We start from the raw sequence: 24,473 nt of genomic DNA, 5'->3' as shown, positions 1-24,473 counted from the left end.
GTTCCTGCAATTCTTATTAGGACAACTGAAACAAAATCCAATAAGAAAGTTCTAGCCAGTTTAAAAGACTTTAAAATCAGAAAGTTTCTTGCTGTCATTGGATGAGCAAGTGAGGGATCAACCACAGAAAGTGGACACCCAAGATACCTCTCCTAAAAACCGGTCCCACAATCTTACTATTTGAATTTAGAATCCTACAGAGGGGATAAAATAAAAATGTTACGGTCTATCCCATTATCCAAAATTCTCTCAGAAGCTTAAACCAGACATAAATTATTAAAAATGTCAGAGGTACAGCTTCCGTTAAATGACTACTAATCAAGTTTTTCCCAAAATTTGCACACAAGATCTCATATAGATGAGAATTTATACAGACTGAATATAAAAAGCTAAAGCAAGAAAACAGTGTTAAATCTCTTAATGTTTTTGTTCACACATTTTCCCCTTCAAAATAAATATCTTCCACATGCATCCTTTATCCTTCTATCCTGAAATATTAATAAAAATATAAAGCTTTAAAACTTTTAAATCTACCAGCATTTATAAATATAATAAACAAATTACTTTTCTTTAGAAGACATTTAAATAAGTGATATGTAACAAAACCTTCTTACCATTTATGATAATGTATCATTAAAATTAAAGAAAAATATGAAAATAAAAGAATGCTCCCATTAATATAAAAGAATCAGGGGCTGTTAAGTGTGATGGATGGTCCAAGTCCGGATGCCTTGCTTTTGAAACAGAATGCTGGGTTAGGAAGTAAGAGCATTTCCTGGTTAATCACTTAGAAAATTAGCTCTTTCTCAGAGTTTCTTCCCTGGAATTCCTGACCCCTTTAGACCTGTGATCTTGGTGACCTCACATGCCTTTGTTTCTCACACAATCTTCTCTAGAAGGATCACACTGTGACTTGAAACAGATAGACTGAACTCCCCACTGGAGTTGTGCTGACTACAGTTTGAGAGCGGCAAGACGGCAAATCAGCACACACACACAGATTATTCTCCAGTACATAGATGCAGCAGTTTTTAGATGCTTTTTGACTGTAACAGAAGGCTAGGACTTTTCATTTGAAAGGGATCTGGGCAGCAAAGAGAAAAAAGCGGGGGGCTGCTTGATGTTTAGTAGTTCGTCAAGGTAAATAGTCTGAACTGAACAGCTGTAGTAAATACCAAAGTCCCAATTCTCAATTAACAAAATTCTCAATTAACAAAACAAAAATACTTTTTTTTCCTTAACAGAACTGAAAAAATCCCAACAGTGTGTCATGTGCAAGGCTAGTCTGCCTCCAGCTACAGCTAGTGCACAATGTCACATTTGTCATCGGTTCCTCACTCTTTTAATTCTTCCTCCTTTGGAAAGTGCTCCTGCTTGCAGGCCACATCCACCAGCAGATGAAGATCTAGAAAGAAAGAAGGTTTGTTTACTCACTCTTAGCCTCTCAGACTGTGGAGTTCGATAGATAAGTCTTCAGACAAGAAGAACAAGTTGCTCATGTTTAAATGTAGATTTGGATCTAAAATTATATTCTCATCAGATTCTCAGTTTTCAGTCATTCCTGTACCTCTAAAGCGCACAGATGCAGCCCAGTTGTTAACCCAATGAGACCAGCAAAGTGTACAATTTATATCTTTTCAGTGATGTGGCTGAGCCTCTTTTCATTTCAACTGCCTTTTATTAGAAGTGAAAAATTAAGGAAAAGTGTCAAAGGGATCAAAGTGAAATATACACACACAAATGAAAATTCATTTTTTTTTTTTTAAAGATTTTATTTTATTTATTTGACAGAGAGAGAGAGAGACAGCTAGAGAGGGAACACAAGCAGGGGGAGTGGGAGAGGGAGAAGCAGGCTCCCGGCCGAGCAGAGAGCCCGATGCGGGGCTCGATCCCAGGACTCTGGGATCATGACCTGAGCCGAAGGCAGACGCTTAACGACTGAGCCACCCAGGCGCCCCGAAAATTCATTTCTTTGATACAGTAACAGAGTGGGTGGAATATGAAAAATATGTGGGAATATGAAAAAGTCATGCCTTCAGAAATACAATGTTAAAATAAGTAATCACTATTTTTCCCAAGTTGACCAATTCCATAAAATTTCCACTTACTGACAGCACAGCTGCTTTCCTGTAGAACACCTATCTGAACTGTTGTAAAAACGAAACATACCCTTCACGGAAGTCAAGAGACAAACAGGGCTGGTTCACCAAGAATGTAAAGAACTAAGGGCGCCTAGGTGGCGCAGTCGCTTAAGCATCTGCTCTAGGCGTCAGCTCAGGTTGTGATCTCCGGGTCTTGACCTCAGGACCCCACCTTGGGCTCTGAGCTCAGTGCGGTCTGCTTGGGTTTCTCTCTCCCTCTCCCTTTGCCCCTCCCCACCTAAAATAAATAAATAAATCTTAAAAAAAAAAAAAAAGGAAAGAACTAAAAAGTGAACCCTTAGCTCAGGTACTAGATTTTGTAATACAAAAATCTAGGATCATGTATAGAAGCAGGGCTAAAGGGCCTGAGTAACACAGGCAGAAGTAGAGATCATAATGTGGCTTCTAGATTCAAGCTAATTAGTTTACAACTTCTAGAGCAACATACATATTTCTGGTTTATAACTTCTAGACCAGGGAACGCTTTTAGGTTTGTTTTGAAGTTTACAATTTTGCTGTAGTAGCACTTGGGAATTAAACTAAACTATACAACACGAGTCCTTGATTTAATTCTAGATACAGACTTTTATCATTATATTTCTAGAACACAGCTTTTGTGGGATTGATCGACAGAGTGGGCAAGAGAGCTAATTCAATAAAATAATTCTAACATATTTGAGAAAATCCAGAAAGCATATGGAATAGTAACTAATTTTTGCCCTACTTTGTAAAAGGCAGGCCAGTCACTAGGGGCAGGTAAACTCATGTGGTAAACTACACTACAACCTATCCATAAAGAACAAGTGATTTGGGGCACCTGGATGGCTCAGTCGGTTAGGCGTCTGCCTTTGGCTCAGGTTATGATCCCAGAGTCCTGGGATCAAGCCCCCGCGTCAGGCTCCCTGCTCAGCAGGGAGTCTGCTTGTCCCTCTCCCCCATTGCCTCCTGCTCAGGCTTTCACTCTCTCTCTCTCAAATAAATAAATAAAATCTTAAAAAAGAAGAGCAAGCGATTTATCCAGATGAGCATCTTATTTATCTTTACTTAAAATTCACTTCTTGTACATCCATGATCATAGCAGCATTATTCACAATGACCGAAAGATGGAAGCAATCCAAGTGTCCAAGGACAGATGAATGGATAAACAAAATGTGGTATATACATACAATGGAATATTAATTAGCCTTAAAAAATTTAGGAAATTCTGACACATGCTACAACATGGTTGAGCCTTGAAGATATCATGCTAATTGAAATAAGTCAGTCACAAAAAGACAAATACTGTATAATTTCACTTATATGAGTACCCAGAGCAGTCAGATTTATAGAGACAGAAAGTGGCATGGTGGCTGCCACGGGCTGCAGGCTATTCTGGGAGTTACTGTATAATGGACACAGTTTCAGTTTAGGACAATGAAAAAAGTTCTGGAGATGGATGGTGGTGATGGTAGTGCAACGATGTGAATGTACTTCATGCCACTAAACAGTACAAAATGGTTAACATGCTAAATTTTATGTTATATATATTTTACCACAAAACAGCGCTTTTTTACAGTCTATATAATAACAAAAAACAGTCTTATATTTATATAACATCTTTTTTTCAAGTAAAGTACATTATTAGAAGGTCAATTAATCCTGAGGAGTAAATTGCTACCAGGAGTTAAGAACCTCTACTCTAAGCTTTATGGTTAATAAGTAAAGCCAGTGGTTTCTCAACCTCATTGCACATTGCAATCACCTGAGGATCTTTTAAAAATTACTGATGCCTAGGGTTCCTACCGCCAACATTCTGATTCAGTTGATGTGGAGTGCTACCTAGGCATCAGGATCTCTAAAAGCTGACCAAAAGATGTAGGAATAACACCTAATTATGAACATTCTCTAAACACCTCAGCTCCATATCAGAAGAAGGACAGGCCATATGGTAATAGAACATATTACAGGTAAAGGCTAGAAAAGCCACTACAGATTTCATATGGGGAGGCAAACTGAAGAATAGCAGCGATAAACCCTCTTTTTTTTTTTTTTCTGGTGAACAAATGTCATTGATTTCATGCTTATTAAGACTTTATCACATTGATAGGTTCAAATCATGGACAAGAACATATGACAGACAGGCTTGTTTAAAAAGGCAATAGCCAGTATGGCTCTATAACAGCCTCAGAATGAGTTATGTAAAGGAGTGTGCACAACAAACCCTTTTAACCTTAATGACTGGGCTTTAAATTAGCATTTGGCATGCAGCTTCTAATAATGAGCATCTAAACATAGTAATTTTATTAAAGTGAGCTTCCTTCATTAACAAAGCTGCTGGTCAGGGAGTTAAGAGTATAGAGACCAATAAAAATACAAAAAGACATAGACTAGCCTGGTGCTACTCGAGGTTTATATGACTTCATTTAGAAGAGAAGCTTGCATACCCATCTGAGAAGGTAAGTATTTGGGGATTACAGTAGCTCAGTTGGTTTGAGAGCTGAAAGGCCTTGAGGGACAAGAGCATTGCATCTACTTGTTTGGGAATGTTAATTCCTACTGAGAGCACCCTCTAGGGCTTGGGGATTATTATCTTAATGAAGTCTCATCCATAATCCAACAGCTACAAAATGGGAAGTCCTTTCTTAATTTTTTTTTTAAGATTTTATTTATTTTTTTTTTGAGAGAGAGAGAGAGAAAGCACAGAGGGAGAGTGTGAGGGAGAAGCAGGCTCCCCGTTGAGCCGAGAGCCCCATGCGGGACTCATCCCAGGACCCTGGGATCATGACCTGAGCCAAAGGCAGACGGGCTGAGCCACCCATGCGCCCCGGGAAGTACTTTCTTTAGGAATGAATAGAACTTTGCTTGTGAACATTCACTTTCCCTTAACCAGAAAATAAGTATCCCATCAAAATAGGAGTGAGTATAGATTTTACCATAAGATTAATCTTTGGGTATATCCAGTTTAGGGTGTTATCATCACAGAATTTGGAGGAGCATGACTGAATCTAACTTTCTTTACCTCTTGGTAATTTTGATCCAAAATGTATTTCCTTAACATGTGCTCAAAAAGCCTACATACAGCATGGCAATGACTGTGATTGACAATCTCCTTCTAACAAAACACACATCTATTAAAATCAATACAATCTCTATACTTAATCAACTTGAAGTCTCTTATTTGAAAAAAATTCAAAGAAAGCTTGAAGTGTGAGAAGATGCCCCTAGTTAAGCAGGGCAGACACATTTTCAGAATAATTCAGTAACAGAAGGGCACTGAGAAGTTCTGGAATATAGGATGCCCCTGTTCAATGGGATATTGAGCAACATAATGATATTCCAACAGTTAATGTCAGAATCATAGTATTTCAGAATTTGGAGGCAAAGGAGTCTTTAGAGGTTATTTCACGAAATTTCTTTATTTTTATCATAAATAATGTATTGTGAAAGTTGAAACCCTATTGAGGGGAGATACTCCTAATGTTAGTGACAGTTGAAATTTAAGTGATACTTTAGGAATTTTACATTTGGTTCCTATCATTACTACTATAATCTTGGAGTTTAGTATCAAAATAAAAAGCATTTGGTCATCTATAAGAACTAAACTAAACACTAGTCGATTATGAGCCCTCCTCAGAAGTACCTCCTTACTCTCTTAAAGGCTTCTCTGGTCATCAAGGATCAGAAGCTAAGAACAATGACTTTCTAAACAGGGTGCAACAGACTGTTTATCTCCCCGAAATTCATAGGTTGAAACCTAACCCCAATGTGATGGTGTTAGAAAGTGGGAACTTCGGGAGGTCATTAGGTCATAAGAGTGGAACTTTAGGAATGGTATTAGTGCCCCTGTAAAAGAGATCCCAGAGAGCTCCCTCATCCCTTCTGCTGTGTGAGAGACAGCAGGAAGATCACCATCTATGAACCAGAAAGCAGGCTCTCACCAGACACTAAATTTACTGTGCCTTGATCTTGGGTTTCTAGCCTCCAGAACTGTGAGAAAATTTTTGTTGTTTATAAGCTAGCCACTCTACAGTGTTTCTGTTATAGCAACCTGAACAGAATAAGACACAGAGTGTCTGTACTTTTTCTGTAAAGAGCCAGATAGTAAATATCTTAGGTTTTGTGGCCCATATGGCCTCAATTACAACTGCTCAGCTCTGCTGTTATAGCGTGAAAGCAGTCACAGACAATACATAAATGAATGGGTGTGGCTGTGTGTTCCAATTAAACTTTATTATAGACACTGAAATTGGAATTTCTATCATTTTTATGTGACATGAAATATTCTTCTTTTGATTTTTCTCCAGCCATTTAAAATGTAAAAACCATGCTTAGCTTGCAGGCCATATAAAAACAGGCAGTGTGCTAGATTTGGTTCACAGGCCATAGTTTACTAACTTGTTGCACTCACGGGGCTATAACTGAGAGAGATTTAACCAAAACAGAAGATTTCATCAAATAGAATATTGTTATAATAGTTGTAAAAAAATTATCTATAATAATACAAACGGCCAACAAGCATATGAAGAGATGTTCAACATCACTAATCATTAGGGAAATGCAATCAAAACCACAATGAGATTAACAGTTCACACTGACTAGGATGGCTATAACAATAATAAAAAGTGGAAAATAATAAGTGTTAATGAGGATATGGAAAAACGGGAACCCTTGTATGTTGCTGTAGGGAATGCAAAATGGCACCGCTGTCATGGAAAATAGTTTGGCCAATAGTTAAACACAGAATTACCATATGACCCAGTAATTCCACTCCTAGGTATATACCCAAAAGACATGTAAACAGGTACTCAAATACATGTACACATGTGTTCACAGCAACACTATTCAAAATAGCCAAAAGGTAGAAACACCCCAAATGTCCATCAGCAGATGAATGGATAAATGAATTGTGGTATATACATATGATGTAATATTATTTCACCATAAAAAGGAAGTTCTGATACAAATGCTACAGTGTGGATGAACCTTGAAAACATTATGCTAAGTGAAATAAGCCAGACACAAAAGGTCACATATTGCATGATTTCATTTATATGAAATATCCCAGAAGAGGTAAATCCATAGAGACAGAACACAGATTGTGGCTGCCAAAGGCATGGGGGAAGAGGCAATGGAAATAACTGCTTAAGGAATATGGGGTTTTCTTTTACAGTGCTGACAATGTTTGGGAACCAGAAAGAGGTAAAGGTTGCACAATATTGTGAATATACTAAATGCCACTGAACTTTAAAATGGTTAATTTTATGTTTTGTGAATTTTATCTAAAAATGTATATTTTCCTGTTAATTTGAAATGACCAGACAAAAAGACAGGGAAAAGAAAATGGCTACAAAAAGTAAAATTCATAACAAAACATACCTCAGTTTTAAATGTCAGAGCATAATAACAAGATATGAAATGGCTTCTTAGAAAGAATGCACAATTCTTGGTTCCAGAAGAATAGAAGTGTAGAGGACACCACTCGCGTGTCCCTATCGTACCCAGCGTGGTACCAAGCCCCAGGCAGTTAGTTGTTCAGTAAGTACTTGTTGAAGGAAACCTGAAGGGTGGTTTGACTCCTCATATGTTTAAAACTTATCTTTTGGTGGCTAATTAAAAGATTGCTCAGAGAGACAGAAAGTAGAATAGTGGTTTCCAGTGGCTGGGGGATGAGGAGGAAGAGGGACTTATTGTTTAATGAGTACAGAGTTTCAGTTTTGCAAAATGAAAAGAGTTCTGGAGATGGATGGTGGTGATGGGGGCAACACGGTGTGAATGTGCTTAATGCCACTGAACTATACACTTAAAAATGGTTAAGATGGTAAACTGTAGGTTATGTACATTTTACCACAATTTGTTTTTAAAAGATTGCTTTTTTCCAAGGATTTTTTTTTTAAAGTAGATGGGTAAGAGTGGGGAAAAAAGCAATTCATTTGCTCAACAAACACTTTGAGTGCCACAGCTAACCTCTAGGTGTTGAGGATACAGTAATGAACAAAACAAACTCCTTGCCCTCATGGAACTAACCATCAAGAGGGGAGAAAATTAATAAATAGAAGATGTCAAGTAGTGAGAAACACTATAAAAGAAAAACAAAAAGGGATAAAGAATAGAGACTGAGGTAGGTAGGGCAGGACATGGGCAATAGGTTGCTGTTTCAGATAGCACGGTCAGGAAGATTTCTATGATGAGCTGGCATCTGAGTAGAGAACCGAATGAAATAAAGGAGCAAGCCATGCAAATATCTGGGTGAAGCACATTTCAGGCACAAAGAACAGCAGGTGTCGTGGCACCAGGGTGGCTCACTCGTTAAGTGTCTGCCTTCGGCTCAGGTCATGATCCCAGGGTCCTGGGATCGAGCCCCGCATCGGGCTCTCTGCTCCATGGGAAGCCTGCTTCTCCCTCTCCCACCCACCCTACTTGTGTTCCCTCTCTTGCTGTCTCTCTCTCTGTCAAATAAATAAATAAAATCTTTTAAAAACAAACAACAGCAAGTGTGAAGGCAAGAATGTGTTGGTGTGTTCAAAGACTAGTGAAGAGACAGCTGTGGCTGGAATAAACGAAGGAACCAAGGTGGTAGAAGATGAAGTCAGAGCAGTTGCCAGGAACCAAATCATTCAGCATCTTGCAGACCATAGTAAGGATTTTTAGATTTTATTCTAAATGTGACGGAAAACCACTGGAAAAATTTAAACAGGGAATAATTAATGTTTTAAAAGGATGACTCTGCTGTGTGAAGAAAAGGCTTTAGGGGCCAACAATGGAGCAGGAAGACTGGTTAAGAAGCTACTGCAGTCATCTAGGCAAGAGATGGTAGTGCTCGGACCATGGTGATAGCATGCAAGGGTGATGAGAAATGGTCAGATTCTGGATCTACACTGATATCAAGCTGACAGAATTTTGCTGATGGGTTGGATGTGAGAGAATAGAATCAAGATTTTTGGCTGACTAGAGGTGACTAGAACTACTATTTCCTAAAATAAGTAAAACTGGGGAAAGGATGGAATATACTAAGTTTAGAACACCTCTGGGACATCCAAACAAAGATGTAGCATAGGCAATAAGGTATGCAGGTCTGGAGTTCAGAGAAGATTGAGACTTAAGATATAAATTTAGGAGTCATCACTATAAAGATGATAATAAAAGCAATGAGACTGGTTGGGATTACCCAGGAAGTGAAAGAGAAGAAAAGAGGTCCAAGAATTGAGCTCTGGGACTCATCAATAATTAGAAGTCAGGAAAGATAAAGAAGATTCAGTAAAAGAAGTGGAGTGGCCAGTGAAGGTGAAGGAAAACCAGGAACAGGTGATATTGCAGAAGCCAAGCAAAGAAAGTACTTCAGGAAGGGTGAAGTGGTCTGTTCAAATGCCGCTGAGGTCCAGTAAAATGGGGACTGAGAACCTGGCAACATGGCAGTCAATGGAAACCTTGACAAGAGCAGTTTTAGCAAAGTAACAGGAATGAAAACCCAAATGAGGAAAGGATATGCTTTCAAGGAGCTTTTCTCTATGGGAAACACAAAAATGGAGTAATAGCTGGATGGAGATATGAATGAAGGAAAGGAAAGAATTTCTTTTATCATAGAACCTATGATGGCATGTTTGTATGCTGATGGGAATTATCTTACATAAAAGGTAAAAAGTAATTATTGAAGAGTAAAGGGGGATAACTGTAAGTGCTAAGTCCATAAGTACATGGGATTCTATACACAAATGGAAGGACGGGCCTTATTCCATGGTAATAAGAGGAAAGGCAGACTATAGGGTTATAACTGGAGGTAGACTAATAGATTTGTTGGTGGGAAAATATGAAAGTTCTCTTGTAGCTGCTTCTATTTTCTCAGTAAGAATCAAGGTTACAGCTGAGAATGAAAAGAGGAGGGTGTTGGAAGTTGGAGCAGAGAAGATATGGTAGAGTGGCTTTGGAAAATGGGGAGTATACTAAGGAAATATTATAGGATGCTGGCAACACTGGGAACCCACATGAATTTAAAGTGACACCAGTCATTTGAAAAGTATTTAACAGTAATAAACATAATAATATGTATTATGAAAATTATAATTATTGCTAAAATTCCATTGCTACCATGTACTGACTACTATGTACCAGGCACTATACCAGGCTGGTTATATGTTTTATATTATTATTATCTTCATTTGATAGATGAAGAAACTGAGGCTCAGTAAAGCAAATATGTCCAAGATTACCATGGTAAATGCTCCCAGATTTTAATTTAGAATTTTTATTTAGGAGAGCCCGGCTGGCTCAGTCAGTTAAAGGTCTGCCTTTGGCTTAGGTCATGATCCCAGGGTCCTGGGATGGAGCCCCACATTGGACTCCCTGCTCAGCAGGGAGTCTGCTTCTCCCTTTCCCTCTGCCCCGCTCTCTCTCTCTCTCAAAATAAATAAAATTTTTAAAAAATTTTTAAAGAATTTTTATTTAATTTAGGTTTTAATTTTAATGTAGGTTTTTCTAAAACCAAAAGCTTTCTTCCTATCAACTATGCCATACTGTCTCTAGTAGACAGTATATAAATCTTACACGGACTTTGGTCAAGGTCTTCTAATCCCACAGAACCCTATATACAGCCATGTTTTCATAGACCGTTAGGTTAAGTTCTATCAAGGTAGAATTTTATACTTATACAAGGTAGTATTTCTGCTTACATTCTCATTACAAAAGCTAACTTTTTAGCAAAGAGGTTCTAGCTTAAGCATAAGTTATTTACTCCTTGCCCCTAATAAAATGGAAATGTGATTAGATGTCCTAATAATGCCAATATGTCACAACTCTTCTATTTCCCAGCAGGAAGCCAAGGTCAATTAAGACTCAGCTATCAACACTACTGACCAAAGGATAAGATTTTACTTAGGAAAAAAAAAAAACAACATGAAGAGTTAATAAGGATAATTAATGTGTTAATTATTTTATCAGTAACACTTCTAACCATAATAATGAAAGAGATGAAATTATTATTTTAACAGCAGGTACCAGAATTCCTCATGGGGAGCTAACTGTCTTTGTAGAGACTGTATCTTGACAGGTTGTTTTGGGTGGGGAAGATAAGGCCTCAAAGACATTAGGAAATAGATGAAATGCCTAACTTCTCTCCTTAAGTAAGAAAAAAAAGACCAGAGAAGAGAAGATACAGTGCTAGTACAAGGAAAGACAACATGGCGAAGGCCATAGTGATTAGTGACAAGGAAAGGTGAGAAAGTGGTAAAATGACTGAAGGCCTTTTAAAAAGAAAGATGGAGGGGCACCTGGGTGGCTCAGTCGGTTAAGCATTCGACTCTTGATTTCAGCTCAGGTCATGATCAGGTCCTGAGACTCCTTGGACTTTGAGCTCACGGTGAAGTTTGCTTGTCCCTCTCCCTCTGCTCCTCACCCCACTTGCTCGCTCTCTCTCTCTCAAATAAATAAAATCTTAAAAAATTTTTTTAAATAAAAAGAAAGATGGATACCATTCCATTTAAAATTACTGGCAGTATTCTAGGGCGCCTGGGTGGCTCAGTCGTTAAGCGTCTGCCTTCGGCTCAGGTCATGATTCCAGGGTCCTGGGATCGAGCCCCGCATCGGGCTCCCTGCTTGACGGGGAGCCTGCTTCTCCCTCTCCCACTCCCCCTGCTTGTGTTCCTTCTCTCACTGTTTCTCTCTCTGTCAAATAAATAAATAAAATCTTAAAAAAAAAAAAAATTACTGGCAGTATTCTAAATGCAAACCCTTACTACCTTCCTTCAGAAAAGCGTTGAACACATACAAATGCCTAATGTAAATGCTTGGGGGAGGGTAGAAATCAAAGGAAGAGGGCTAAGTTCTACATCTGGTTACAACATGGAAAAGACAGGAGAGAATAGTTGTAAGAGGTGAGAAATGGACAAATTGGAATTAAACAAACAGAAACTTTAAACGTCTCTGTAAGCCCTAGAAATTCTACAAAATCTTGGAAAAGCATTTTAGGTGTAGGATAAGGTTAGTTTGAGTCAATCATATCTAAACCTCAGAAGTCAGGTTAATAACTGGGATACAGGGGCACCTAGTGGTGCAGTCAGTTTAGCGTCTGACTCTTGGTTTCAGCTCAGGTCATGATCTCAGGGTCATGAAATCGAGCCCCACATCAGGCTCCCACTCAGCGTAGAGTCTGCTTATGTTTCTCTCTCCCTCTCCCTCTGCCCCTCCCCACTGCTTGCTCTCTTTTTCTTAAATAAATAAATCTTTAAAAAAACCTGGAATATAAGTATTTTTTCAAAATATTCTTTAAATTGCCCATTCCTATTACTTTAATGCTTTTATACTTATACTATAGGAGCACTTTAAAATATTTAAACACTTTTTAATATTTTTTCTTTTTTCTTCAATTTAAAAAATCTAGAAAAATACAAAAAGGAAGTGAAAATTTCCCATAATCCCACCATTGTGTATATTCATACACAAACTAAAAGGTAAAAAAGTACCTCTCTACACCTCCAATTCTACTTTCCCAGAGGTAACCACTGTTACATGAATCAGTTTTATCATATACTCCCATATTTTTTCTATAATTATATAGTATATACTTTTTTCTTTCTAGAAAGGAGGTTGTCCCTGACATACTGTGCTGCAACTTGCTTCATTCACTTAACATATTATAAACACTTCCTATCTTTCCGAGTAACAACATATCAAGCTACTTTATATTCTTAAGTGGTTGCACAGTATTAATTTTTCATATCTAAATCCCTCTTGTCAAGCATTTATGGTTTTTCCAAATTTTTGCTATCATAAATGACACAATAGTGAACTCTGTAGGAGAGATTCCTAAGAATGGAATTCCTAAGTCAAAGCACATGAGCATTTTAATTATTTACAGATAATGATTAACTGCCCTCCAAAAGGCTATACAAATTTACATTCCAGTTACGGTATAGAAGAGGTTCCTTTTTTTCCTAAACTTTTATCAAACCTGGATATTAGCAATAGCTTAAGTTTTGTTTTTTTTTTCTTAAATATTTTATTTATTTATTTGACAGAGAGAGACACAGCGAGAGAGGGAACACAAGCAGGGGGAGCAGGAGAGGGAGAAGCAGGCTCTCCACGGAGCAGGGAGCCCGATGTGGGGCTCGATCCCAGGACCCTGGGACCGTGACCTGAGCCGAAGGCAGACGCTTAACAACTGAGCCACCCAGGCGCCCAACAGCTTAAGTTTTTCCAATCAAACTGGCAAAAAAAAAAAAAAAATCTTTTTGGATGATTTAATTTGCATTTCTCTACTGATTTCTCTGAGGGGTTCAACATCATTCTATATGCATATTGGTCACTGTATTTCTTCTGACCTGCACATCATTAGCATCATTTTATTTACTTTTATTGGGTTGACTTTTTCTTAGTGGTTTGTAGAAGCTTTTATGTATTATGAATACAATGCTTTATATTTTGTTGTAAATATTTTCTTAGTCCATACAACAGAGACCCCTAGTTGTCTCCTAATATTTATTCTTCCTTTAAATCATGGTGTTGTTTAAATGGGCAAGTGGTCCCCAGCTAAAGACTACATTTCCAAGCTCCCCTGCAGCCAGTTTGATCGTGTGACCAAGTTCTAGTCAAACTGGTGTGAACATAAGTGATGATTATGCTTATAAAAGGAAAGGATATTAATAGCAGGCTGCTGGCTGACATACTCATAGAGAGGGGAGCTGTTTTTAACCATGCAATACCTGAAGGCTACCAGAGAGAGTGCCACATTGGCTCTCGACAGCTTATTCTCAGACTGTATCAGACTGAGAAGAACAAGCTTCTAAACTGTTTAAGCTACTGGTTTTTTGTTTTGTTTGTTACAGTAGCCTAACTTATATGTGGACTAATGTAGAATTTGGAATCTAGAAGTGAAGTGCTGCTATTATTCAAATTAAAATACATGGTATTGGCTTAGTAGTCAAGACAGCAAGTAATTAAGACACAGCAGGCTAGAATGCTGATGATCTTTGTAATCCATATCAAAACATTCGATAAAATTGTTGCTGTGAGGGGCGCCTGGGTGGCTCAGTCAGTTAAGCGTCTGCCTTCGGCGCAGGTCATGATCCCAGGGTCCTGGGATCAAGCCCCACATCGGGCTCCCTGCTCCGCGGGGAGCCTGCTTCTCCCTCTCCCACACCCCCTGCTTGTGTTCCCTCTCTCGCTGTGTCTCTCTCTGTCAAATAAATAAATAAATAAAATCTTTAAAAAAAAAATTGTTGCTGTGATACCCTGGAAGGCAGACCACATGCCAAGTAAGCATGTAACCATAAGGGGAAAGGCTGACAAAATTCACAGTGTGCTAGCTGTTTCTTGACACATTCAACAAAGCCCTAAAACAAGAGATGAACTCAGACTAGAAGTAGCCAGAGTGCAAACAGAGATGGAAGGGAATATTTCTCTGCCTGTGGTTGATAACCTATTGTCTAGAGTTCAGTAAATTTGGATTATGCACCCAATTGCTCCATTATTCCAACTTGAAATAGTGGTAAGAGGTCCTCAAGCTTTTCTCAAGTACTACTGATAGACAATGGGAGAGAGCTCTGTGGCAAAGATCAGACTAAGGATGTTATCTTTCCAATGAAACCCATCCTTTTAGATGATCTCGATATAGGTTCCACTAGGTTGAATGAAAGGGATGGGCAAAGTATAGACAGTAAATCAAATACCAGACTTGTCAGGCTTAAAAACTACCTAAATGAGATCCCTGTTATAACTCACATCTGGAATGACCAAAGGCAAACAAAGCAGTAGTTTTTTGTTTGTTTGTTTTTTGTTTTTAAAGAATTGAAATGCCAGGTAAGTAACAAGCCTGGCCTGCTAAGATATGTGACTGTTCAGCCTCTAAAGTAATCCTCAGACCTTTTAGATCCACTCTAGCAAAAAGTAGGCAACAAAAACTGGATTGCTCCAAAGAAATGTATATTCCAGAGGTGTCTGGCTAGCTCAGTCTGTAGAGCATATGCCTCTTTATCTTGGGGTTGTGAGTCCGAGCCCCACATTGGGTATAAAGATTACTTTAAAAAATAAAATCTTAAAAAAAAAAAGAATGAAGAAAAGGAATGTATATTCCCCAAGGACCACATTCCCCATATAATAATAATGTGTTCCTTCTTATTGCTGAGTAGTATTCTGTTGTATGGATATACTGTAATTTACATGTAATTCGTAATTAGTGATGAGTGTACCTTTAACTTAATTTTTAAGAAAATGCCAAATTAAAAAAAAAAAAAGAAAATGCCAAATGGTTTCCAAAAATGGTTATACTATTTTTTAAATTCCCACTAGCAATGTATGAAGAGTTCTAGCTGCCTCATCAGCACTTAGCATGGTTATGTTTTTTTCTTTAAAAGTTTCAGCCATTCTAACGGGTGTGTATTGATATCTATTATAGTTTTAATCTGACTTCCCAAATGATTAAACATGTTACATTTCTTCATGTGCTTATTGGCCACTTGCACATCTTTTGTGAAATGTCTGTTCATATATTCCCCCATTTTTGAATTGCATTGTAAGAGTTCCTTTTACATTTTAAATATGTCCTTTGTTTTGACATATGTGTTGTCAATATTTTCTCTTAGACTATGGCTTGCCTTTTCATTTTCTTTTTCTTTTTAAACTATTTTAAGATTTTATTTATTTGACAGAGAGAGACACAGCGAAGGAGGGAACACAAGCAGGGGGAGTGGGAGAGGGAGAAGCAGGCTTCCCACCAAGCAGGGAGCCTGATGCGGGGCTCGATCCCAGGACCCTGGGATCATGACCTGAGCCGAAGGCAGATGCTTAACGGCTGAGCCACCCAGGCGCCCCTGGGCTTTTCATTTTCTTAATGGTGTCTTTCAAAGAGCAAAAGTTTTATATTTTGATGAAATCCAATTTATCAATTTTTTCTTTATTAATCATGTTTTTTGTGTTCTAAGACATCCTTGTCCACTCCAAAGTAGCAAAGCTTTTCCTCTTTCTTTTTTTTTCAAGAACTTTTATGTGTTTGGGTTTTATATTTAGGTCTGTAAATCCTTTTAAGTTAATTTTTATTTAATTTGTGGGTCAATGCTAATTTTTGTTGAAAAGACTTTCCTTTCTCCACTACATTGCCTTGGCACCATAGTTGAAAATCAACTGACCACATATGTATGGATCTATTTCTGGACTCCTTTGTATCATTCATCTATATGTCTATCTTTTCACCAATATCAAACTATTTTAATTATTGTAGCTTTATGGTAAGTCTTGAAATCAGATAAAATCTCCTCTAACCTTTTGTTTTTGAAGATTGCTTTGGTAATTCTCTGGCCTTTACATTTCCTTTTAAATCTTAGAATCAGCTTGTAATTAAAAAAAAAAAAAGTACACTGGAATTTTGATTGGGATTGCACTGAGTTTATAGATCAATTTCAAAAGAACTGTCACTTTAAGAAAATTGGATCTTCTTATCCATGAATATGGCATATCTTTCCATTTATGTCTTCTTTAATTTCTTTCCACAAAATTTATAGTTTTCAATGTAGAGGTCTTAGATATCTTTGTTCAATTTACTTCTAGATATCTGATGATTTTGGTCTTATTGTGTTTTTTTAATTTCATTTTCCAATTGTGTGCTGCTAGTTTAGAAAAATACAATTTTTTATATCAATCTTATGTCCTACAACCTTGCTAAATTCATTTATTTGTTCTAGCAGCTGCTTTGTAGATTCCCTGGATTTTTTTTTTTTTTTTACATAAGCAATCATATACTTTTACTTCTTCCTTTTCAATCTTTATGGCTTTTCCTTTTCTTGACTATTGCAATGGTAGGCCCATCAGTACAATACTGAATACAAGTCGTGAAAGTGGGTATCCTTGCCTTGTTCCCAGTCTCTAACGTATATAGTTTAGTCTTTCACCATTAGCTATGATCTTTGTCATACATATTTTAGAGATGCTATTTATCAGTTTCAGAAATTTTCTACTATTCCTACTTTGTTGAGAGTTTTACTATGAATAATTGCTGAATTTTGTCAAGTGCTTTCCCTGCATCTATTGAAATCATCAGAGTTTTTCTCTTTTATTCTGTTAATATAACAAGTAACATTGTTTAAACATTTGAAAATCAATCAAGCCTTGCATTCCTGAGACAAACTCTATTTGGTTGTGGAGTCTTACCTTTTTAAATATTGTTGGACTCAATCTGCTAATATTTTGTTAATGATTTTTGCATCTATATTCATGAGGATTCTTATTTTAAGAAAAGTCTTTGATAACCAATTCAACTTCTTTAATAGATGTAGAGCTATTCATCTGGCTCTTGTGTGAATTTTGTTAAGTTGTAATTTTCAAAATATGTGTCTATTCCATTTAAGTTGTGTTCATTCATGTACGACTGTCCCCAGTATTCTCTTTTTTTTTTTAAGATTTTATTTATTTATTTGACAGAGAGAGACACAGTGAGAGAGGGAACACAAGCAGGGGGAGTGGGAGAGGGAGAAGCAGGCTTCCCGCGGAGCAGAGAGCCCGATATGGGACTCGATCCCAGGACCCTGGGACCATGACCTGAGCCGAAGGCAGTTGCTTAACAACTGAGCCACCCAGGCGCCCTGTCCCCAGTATTCTCTTGTTATCCTTTTAATATCCATAAATTCTGAGGTGGCAATCTCTTTTTCATTCTTGATAGTTATGATTTGGGTTCTCTTTTTTCTTGATCAGTCTAGCTAGAGGTTTCTCAATTTGGTTGATCTTCTCAAATAGCCAGTTTTATATTTGTTAATTTTATCAAGTGTTTTCTATTTCACTGGTTTCGACTCTTATTTTTATCATTTCCTTCCTCATGTTTACTTTCCTCTTTTTTTTTTTTCTAGTTTCTTATAGTGAACTTCAGATCATTAATTTTAGATCTTACTTCTTTTCTTTTTTTTTTTTTTTTAAAGATTTTATTTATTTATTTGACAGAGAGAGACACAGCGAGAGAGGGAACACAAGCAGGGGGAGTGGGAGAGGGAGAAGCGGGCCTCCTGCGGAGCAGGGAGCCCGATGTGGGGCTCGATCCCAGGACCCTGAGATCATGACCTGAGCTGAAGGCAGACGCTTAACGACTGAGCCACCCAGGCGCCCCAGATCTTACTTCTTTTCTAATACTACCATTTATTTATTTATCTTTTTAAAAAATTTTATTGTTATGTTAATCACCATACATTACATCATTAGTTTTAGATGTAGTGTTCCATGATTCATTGTTTGTGCATAACACCCAGTGCTCCATGCAGAACGTGCCCTCTTTAATACCCATCACCAGGCTAACCCATCCTCCCACCCCCCTTCTAATACTACCATTTAAAGCTACACATTTTAGGGGCGGCTGTGGCTCAGTCGGTGGCTCAGTCGGTTAAGCATCTGCCTTTGGCTCAGGTCATGATCCCAGGATCCTGGGATCGAGCCCTGTGTCAGGTTCCCTGCTCAGCGGAGAGCCTGCTTCTCCCTCTCCCTACCTCTCTGCCTACTTGTGCTCTCTATCTCTCTGTCAAATAAATAAATAAATCAATCTTAAAAAAAAAAAATAAGGGGCACCTGGGTGGCTCAGTCGTTAAGCGTCTGCCTTCGGCTCAGGTCATGATCCCAGAGTTCTGGGATCGAGCCCCGCGTCGGGCTCCCTGCTCGGCAGGGAGCCTGCTTCTCCCTCTCCCACTCCCCCTGCTTGTGTTCCCTCTCTCGGTATGTCTCTGTCAAATGAATGAATAAAATCTTTTTAAAAAATAAATAAAGCCACACATTTTAGAGCGCCTGGGTGACTCAGTCAGTTAAGCATCCGGCTCTTGGTTTTGGCTCAGGTCATGATTTCATGGGTTATGATCTCATGGGTCGTGAGCTTGAGCCCCTCATCTGGCCCCACTCGCTCATGCACTCTCCCTCTAAAATAAATAAATTTCTAAAAAATAAAAAATAGTAATAATAAAGCTACACATTTCATGCTAACATTGTTTAAATGCATCTCACAAACTCATATTTTCATTATCACTCAGTTCCAAATATTTTCTAATTTTTCTTGAGATTTTTGTCTTTGAGCTATGAATTATTTAGAAGTATATAATTGTATTTCCAGATACTGGAGGTTTTCCTAGTTACTTTATTGTCACTGATTTCTTTTTTTTTTTTTAAGATATATTTATTCATCTTAGAGAGAGCGCATGAGCAAGAGAGGGAAGGGGGAGAGAAAATCTCAAGCAGAACTCCGCACTGAGTGCAGAGCCCGACATAGGGCTCGATCTCAAGACCCCGAGATCACAACCTGAGCTAAAACCAACAGTCAGACACTTAACTGACTGTGCCACCCAGGCACCCAATTGTCACTGATTTCTAACTTAATTCTGTTGTATTCAGAGAATATACTTTGTATGATTTTAATTCTTGTAAATTTATTGAGACTTGTTTTATGGCCCAGTATATGACCTATCTTGGTCAGTGTACCATGTGCTCTTGAAAATAATGCATATTCTATAGTTTTGGGATGCAGTGTTCTATAAATGCTAATTAGATCAAGGTGGCTGATTATGTTGTTCACATCTCCTATGTCTTTACTAATATTTTGTCTAGTTAGTCTATCAATTACTTAGATAGTATGTTAAAATATTCTACTATAGGGACGCCTGGGTGGCTCAGTTGGTTGAGCATTCAACTCTTGGTTTTGGCTCAGGTCATGATCTCATGGGCCATCAGACTGGGCTCCACGCTCAGCGGGGAGTCTGCTTAAAGATTCTCTCCCTCTGCCCCTCCCCCCACACACATGTGCATGGAATCTCTCTAAAATAAATCTTTTAAAAAATATCCTACTATATTGAGGAATTGTCTATTTCTCCTTTTGTCAATTTTTGCTTCATATATTTTGAAGCTCTTATTACACAAAACACATTTATAATTGATATGCTTCTGTGATGAACTGTTCACCATTATGATGCAGACCCTTTATATGTGCTCTTAAAGTCTGTTTTATCTAATATTTTTTTTTTAAGATCTTTATTTATTTATTTGACAGAGAGAGAGAGACAGCGAGAGAGGGAACACAAGCAGGGGGAGTGAGAGAGGGAGAAGCAGGCCTCCCGCCGAGCAGGGAGCCTGATGTGGGGCTCGATTCCAGGACCCTGGGATCATGACCTGAGCCGAAGGCAGACGCCTAACGACTGAGCCACCCAAGTAACCATACCAGCGTTCTCATACTTCTGTTTGCATATTTTATCTTTTCCCATCCACTTACTTTCAACCTACATGTCTCCTATAGCCAGCCTATTGTAGGAATTTGCTTTTTACCCATTCTAGCAATATCTGCCTTTGAATTAAAGTTTTTAAGACCATTTACATATAATCATTGTATTGGCTGAATTTGGGCCGACTATTCTTATTATTTGTTTTCTCTTTGTGTTCTTTATTTTCCTTCCTTTTCTCCCCCTTTCCTGCCTTCTTTTGGATTATTTCTATTGTGTTGGTGATTACTCTAAAAACTACAGTATGTACTCTTGATTCATCAAAGCCCATATTAATCAATACTTTTACCACAGTTTCCTTCTGCCTGAAGAATACCCTGTAGAATTTCCTTTAGTGCTGATCTGCTGTGGCACATGCTCTCAATTTTGTGTTTATCTAAAAATGTTTTCATCATCTTGCCTTCATTCTTGAAGGATCTTTTTGCTGGGTAGAGACTTCTAGGATTGCAGTTTTCTTTCAGTATAGCAAAATTGTGATTCTACCCTTTTCTGGTTTCCATTGTTGCTGTTCGGAAAGAAGCTGTTAGTTTACTTCAGGTGTTGGCAAATTATGACCCCTGGGTTAAATTGGGCCCAGCACCTGTTTTTGTAAATACAGCTTTACTGGAACACTGCCACAACCATTCATCTAAGTATTCCCTATGGCTGGTTTTGTGCTACAAGGGCAGAACTGAGAGATTAAACAGATCATATGGTACTAGCATAAAGACAAACAGACCAATGGTCTAGAATAGAAAGGCCAGAAACAAATGCTCACTTAGAGGGTCAGATGATCTTCCACTAAGATGCTAAGACCACTCAATGGGGAAAGGACAATTTCTTCAACAAATGGTGCTGGGAAAACTGTACATCCACTTGCAAAAAAATGAAGTTGGACCCTTATCTTACATGATGTACAAAAATTAACCAAAATGGACTAAAGGCCTAAGTGTAAGACCTAAACTATAAAACTCCTGGAAGAAAACATAGAGGAAAAACTTCATGACATTGGAGTTGGCAATGATTTCTTGGATACGACTCCAAAAGCACAGGCAACAAAAGCAAAAAAAAAAAAACACACACACAAAAACAAAACACCCCAAAAAAACAAATGGGACTACATGAAACTTAAAAACTTTTATGTATCCAAGGATACAATCAACAGAGTGATTGTGAGTAGAATATTAGCTACATTAATTAATGTTATGACCTTATTGTTTCTCTTTGTGAACAAGTTACTTATCCTCTCCAAGCCTAAATTTCCCAATCTTTAAAGTGATGACAATACCACTTTCAATGTTTGTTTATGGCATAAAAATGGGTATGCAGTAAAAATTAGTTCCTGTCCTTTTCTAAATTGCCTTCAAAGTCTATGCCATTGTCTTAAACATTTTCAGTGGTGAGAAATCTTAATCTTTCATCATGGATTGGGCCATATATTCAACTAAAAGTGACTGTACAAGCTGAGTTTAATAAATAAGATGAGTGATCTAGATAGCTCTTCATCTAAAAGGTGTTTTGCAGAAAGAACCCTATGAGCCTGAGCAAGATCTTGATCATATCACTATTAGTTTACTTTTTGGAGAATTTCAATTTTTCAATTTTTATAGGCTAAAATGATTGTCTGACCTTAATGCTACCTGGATTGCATGCTTCTGTCATGCATACAATTTGAGAATATTAAAGTTGGCCACTGGAGACTTCGATGACTTGTTTTGGGATCACATAAAGAAACATGTTTTATTAGATGTTACTATTTTCTTTAAAAATGGTTTTGTCGGGGGCGCCTGGGTGGCTCAGTCATTAAGCGTCTGCCTTCGGCTCAGGTCATGGTCCCAGGGTCCTGGGATCGAGCCCCGCATCGGGCTCCCTGCTCAGCGGGAAGCCTGCTTCTCCCTCTCCGCTCCCCCTGCTTGTGTTCCCTCTCTCGCTGTGTCTCTCTCTGTCAAATAAAAAATCTTAAAAAAAAAAAATGGTTTTGTCGGACACCTGGGTGGCTCAGTTGGTTAAGCAACTGCCTTTAGCTCAGGTCATGATCCTGGAGTCCCAGGATCGAGTCCCGCATCAGGCTCCCTGCTCAGCAGGGAGTCTGCTTCTCCCTCTTGACCCTACCCCCTCTCATGCTCTCTCCATCTCATTCTCTCTCTCAAATAAATAAATAAAATCTTTAAAAAAAAATGGTTTTGTCCAAATGCCTTAGAAACCGCAGAACAGCAGAACAGGGGCGCTTGGGTGGCTCAGTCGGTTGAGTGTCTGACTCTTGATTTTGGCCCAGGTCATGATCTCAGGATCATGAGACTGAGCCCTACGCCAGGCTCCATGCTGAACGTAGAGCATGCTTAAGATTCTCTCCCGCTGGTGTGCCTGGGTGACGCAGTTGGTTAAGTGTCTGACTCCTGGTTTCAGCTCAGGTCGTGATCTTGGGGTGGTGAGATCGAGCCCCGTGTTGGGCTCTGCACCCAGCACAGAGCCTGCTTGAGACTCTCTCTCCCTCTGTCCCTCCTGCTCATGCTCTCTCTCTCTAAAATAAATAAATCTTTAAAAAAAACTCTCTTCTCCCTCTGTCCCTCCCCCCACCACTTGTGTCCACTCCCTCTCACTCTCCCTAAAAAAAATTAAAATAAATAAATGAAATAGAACCAACTCTATGTGCCTAAAACAATAATTAATTCTGAGTTCTTACAAACCACAAGAAAAACAATCCCACTGATACAAAGTCATACTTTATACTATCTTTATAATGTGCTCAGGATAATTTCATTAATGACCATCTAATTCTTTTCTGCCACAATTTAAGCACATCACCTCTTGTCCTACAGTCTGTTAATAAGAGAACAAGTACATCAATAATTACAAAGTCTTTGGCACCTGAAGCAGCTATTAAATCACCCTTCATCCTTGCCTTCTCCAAGTTAAATAACCCAAATTCCTTTGCTTTTACTTAATATGTTCTATCTCTTTGAAAGCTCAAATTTGCAATAGTAGGAAAACACCTGCAATACTAGGAAAATAACTTTTACATACTTTACACGGACAATTAAGAAAACATATAGAGTTAGAATTACAGTTATGTAAAAAAGCAATGTGGTAAATATATTTACGAATAAAAGATGAAGACTCAGAAAAAAACTGTCATTCATATATTAATTCTACACCATGGTTCTAATTCTAGTATTCTAGAGCACAATAATCCTTACCAGGGGACTTTCCTTGCTGTGAGTTGCTTCTTCGCTCTCTGTATCTGGCTGGAGTGGATAAACCTGCGTCTTTACTAGGCTTGCTAGCAGGCCCCATTTCTGAAATAAGGAATCCCATCTGTTCTGAAGGCAAGATATTCTCAGGTGGATTGGTCAGGCATTTTATACTGGCATCCACCTAAAATATTAAACCCACTCATTATTCTGAATTTACCCCAAATATCTACTAAAAGTTAAGATATTTTATCAGAGGAGTTCTATTATTGAAACATGATCCAAGAAACATACCTGTAAAAGGCTTTTCATTCTTATGAGTGATACTACCTTTGATTCTGTTGAACTAATCTGAATATTCAGTAGTAGGATATATATTTCCCCATGCACAAACCACTGAAATATATATGGAGCTAAAACATTTACTTATGATCAGAGGAAGATTAACCATGAAGCTTGTTGGATTTTTTTTTTTTGAAAAATTCACACACACACACAAATTTACAGTTGGTTAAGACCCCTATCTTTTTCCACTCTAGTATCCCTTTCATCAGATTTCCACCTCCGTTGGTAATATTGAAATGGTCACTGGCATAATCCTGTTGATGTCAGTGGAGCTGAAGACACTTTATTCTACTAATTTTGTATTCTTTGTCTTAAAGAGGTCCTCAAAATTGTGTAACCTTCAGCCCCTATAAAATCTAGATCTGTTCTGCTTATGAGATATGAGTTTGGAGTTCCTAAGTTTTCTCTGGAATGCAAATCCCTTCATCAAGGTGACCAACTTCTGAACTACTCTTATTTCTTTGAATTTATTTTAAATAAAACTATATAATGAAATAAAGCTAAAAGTTAAAAACATAGCTTTTAAAAAAAGCTCTGATGTTCAAATATATTTTTTGAAGATCTTGAAAGTAATTATATGAATGCAATTTTAAGGTATGAAATCTAATATTTTGGATGTGACT

At 38.0% G+C, this 24,473-nt stretch overlaps 1 protein-coding gene across 1 annotated transcript in view; it reads right to left on the bottom strand.

The window, feature by feature from the left end:
* Window positions 1-634: 634 nt before the first annotated feature.
* Window positions 635-24,473, bottom strand: part of HSF5 (heat shock transcription factor 5) — a 43,745-nt gene continuing 19,906 nt past the window's right edge. Inside the window, exons 5-6 of the mRNA XM_078066448.1 lie at window positions 23,512-23,689; window positions 635-1,405 (exon numbers count right to left, since the gene is read on the bottom strand). Coding sequence (XP_077922574.1) covers window positions 1,335-1,405; window positions 23,512-23,689 — 249 coding nt within the window. The 3' untranslated portion in view covers window positions 635-1,334. The remainder of the gene's footprint in view (window positions 1,406-23,511; window positions 23,690-24,473) is intronic.

Source organism: Halichoerus grypus, chromosome 2 (assembly GCF_964656455.1).
Source record: "Halichoerus grypus chromosome 2, mHalGry1.hap1.1, whole genome shotgun sequence".
NCBI classification, from domain to species: Eukaryota; Metazoa; Chordata; class Mammalia; order Carnivora; family Phocidae; genus Halichoerus; species Halichoerus grypus.
This window is presented reverse-complemented; position numbering and strand designations above follow the sequence as displayed.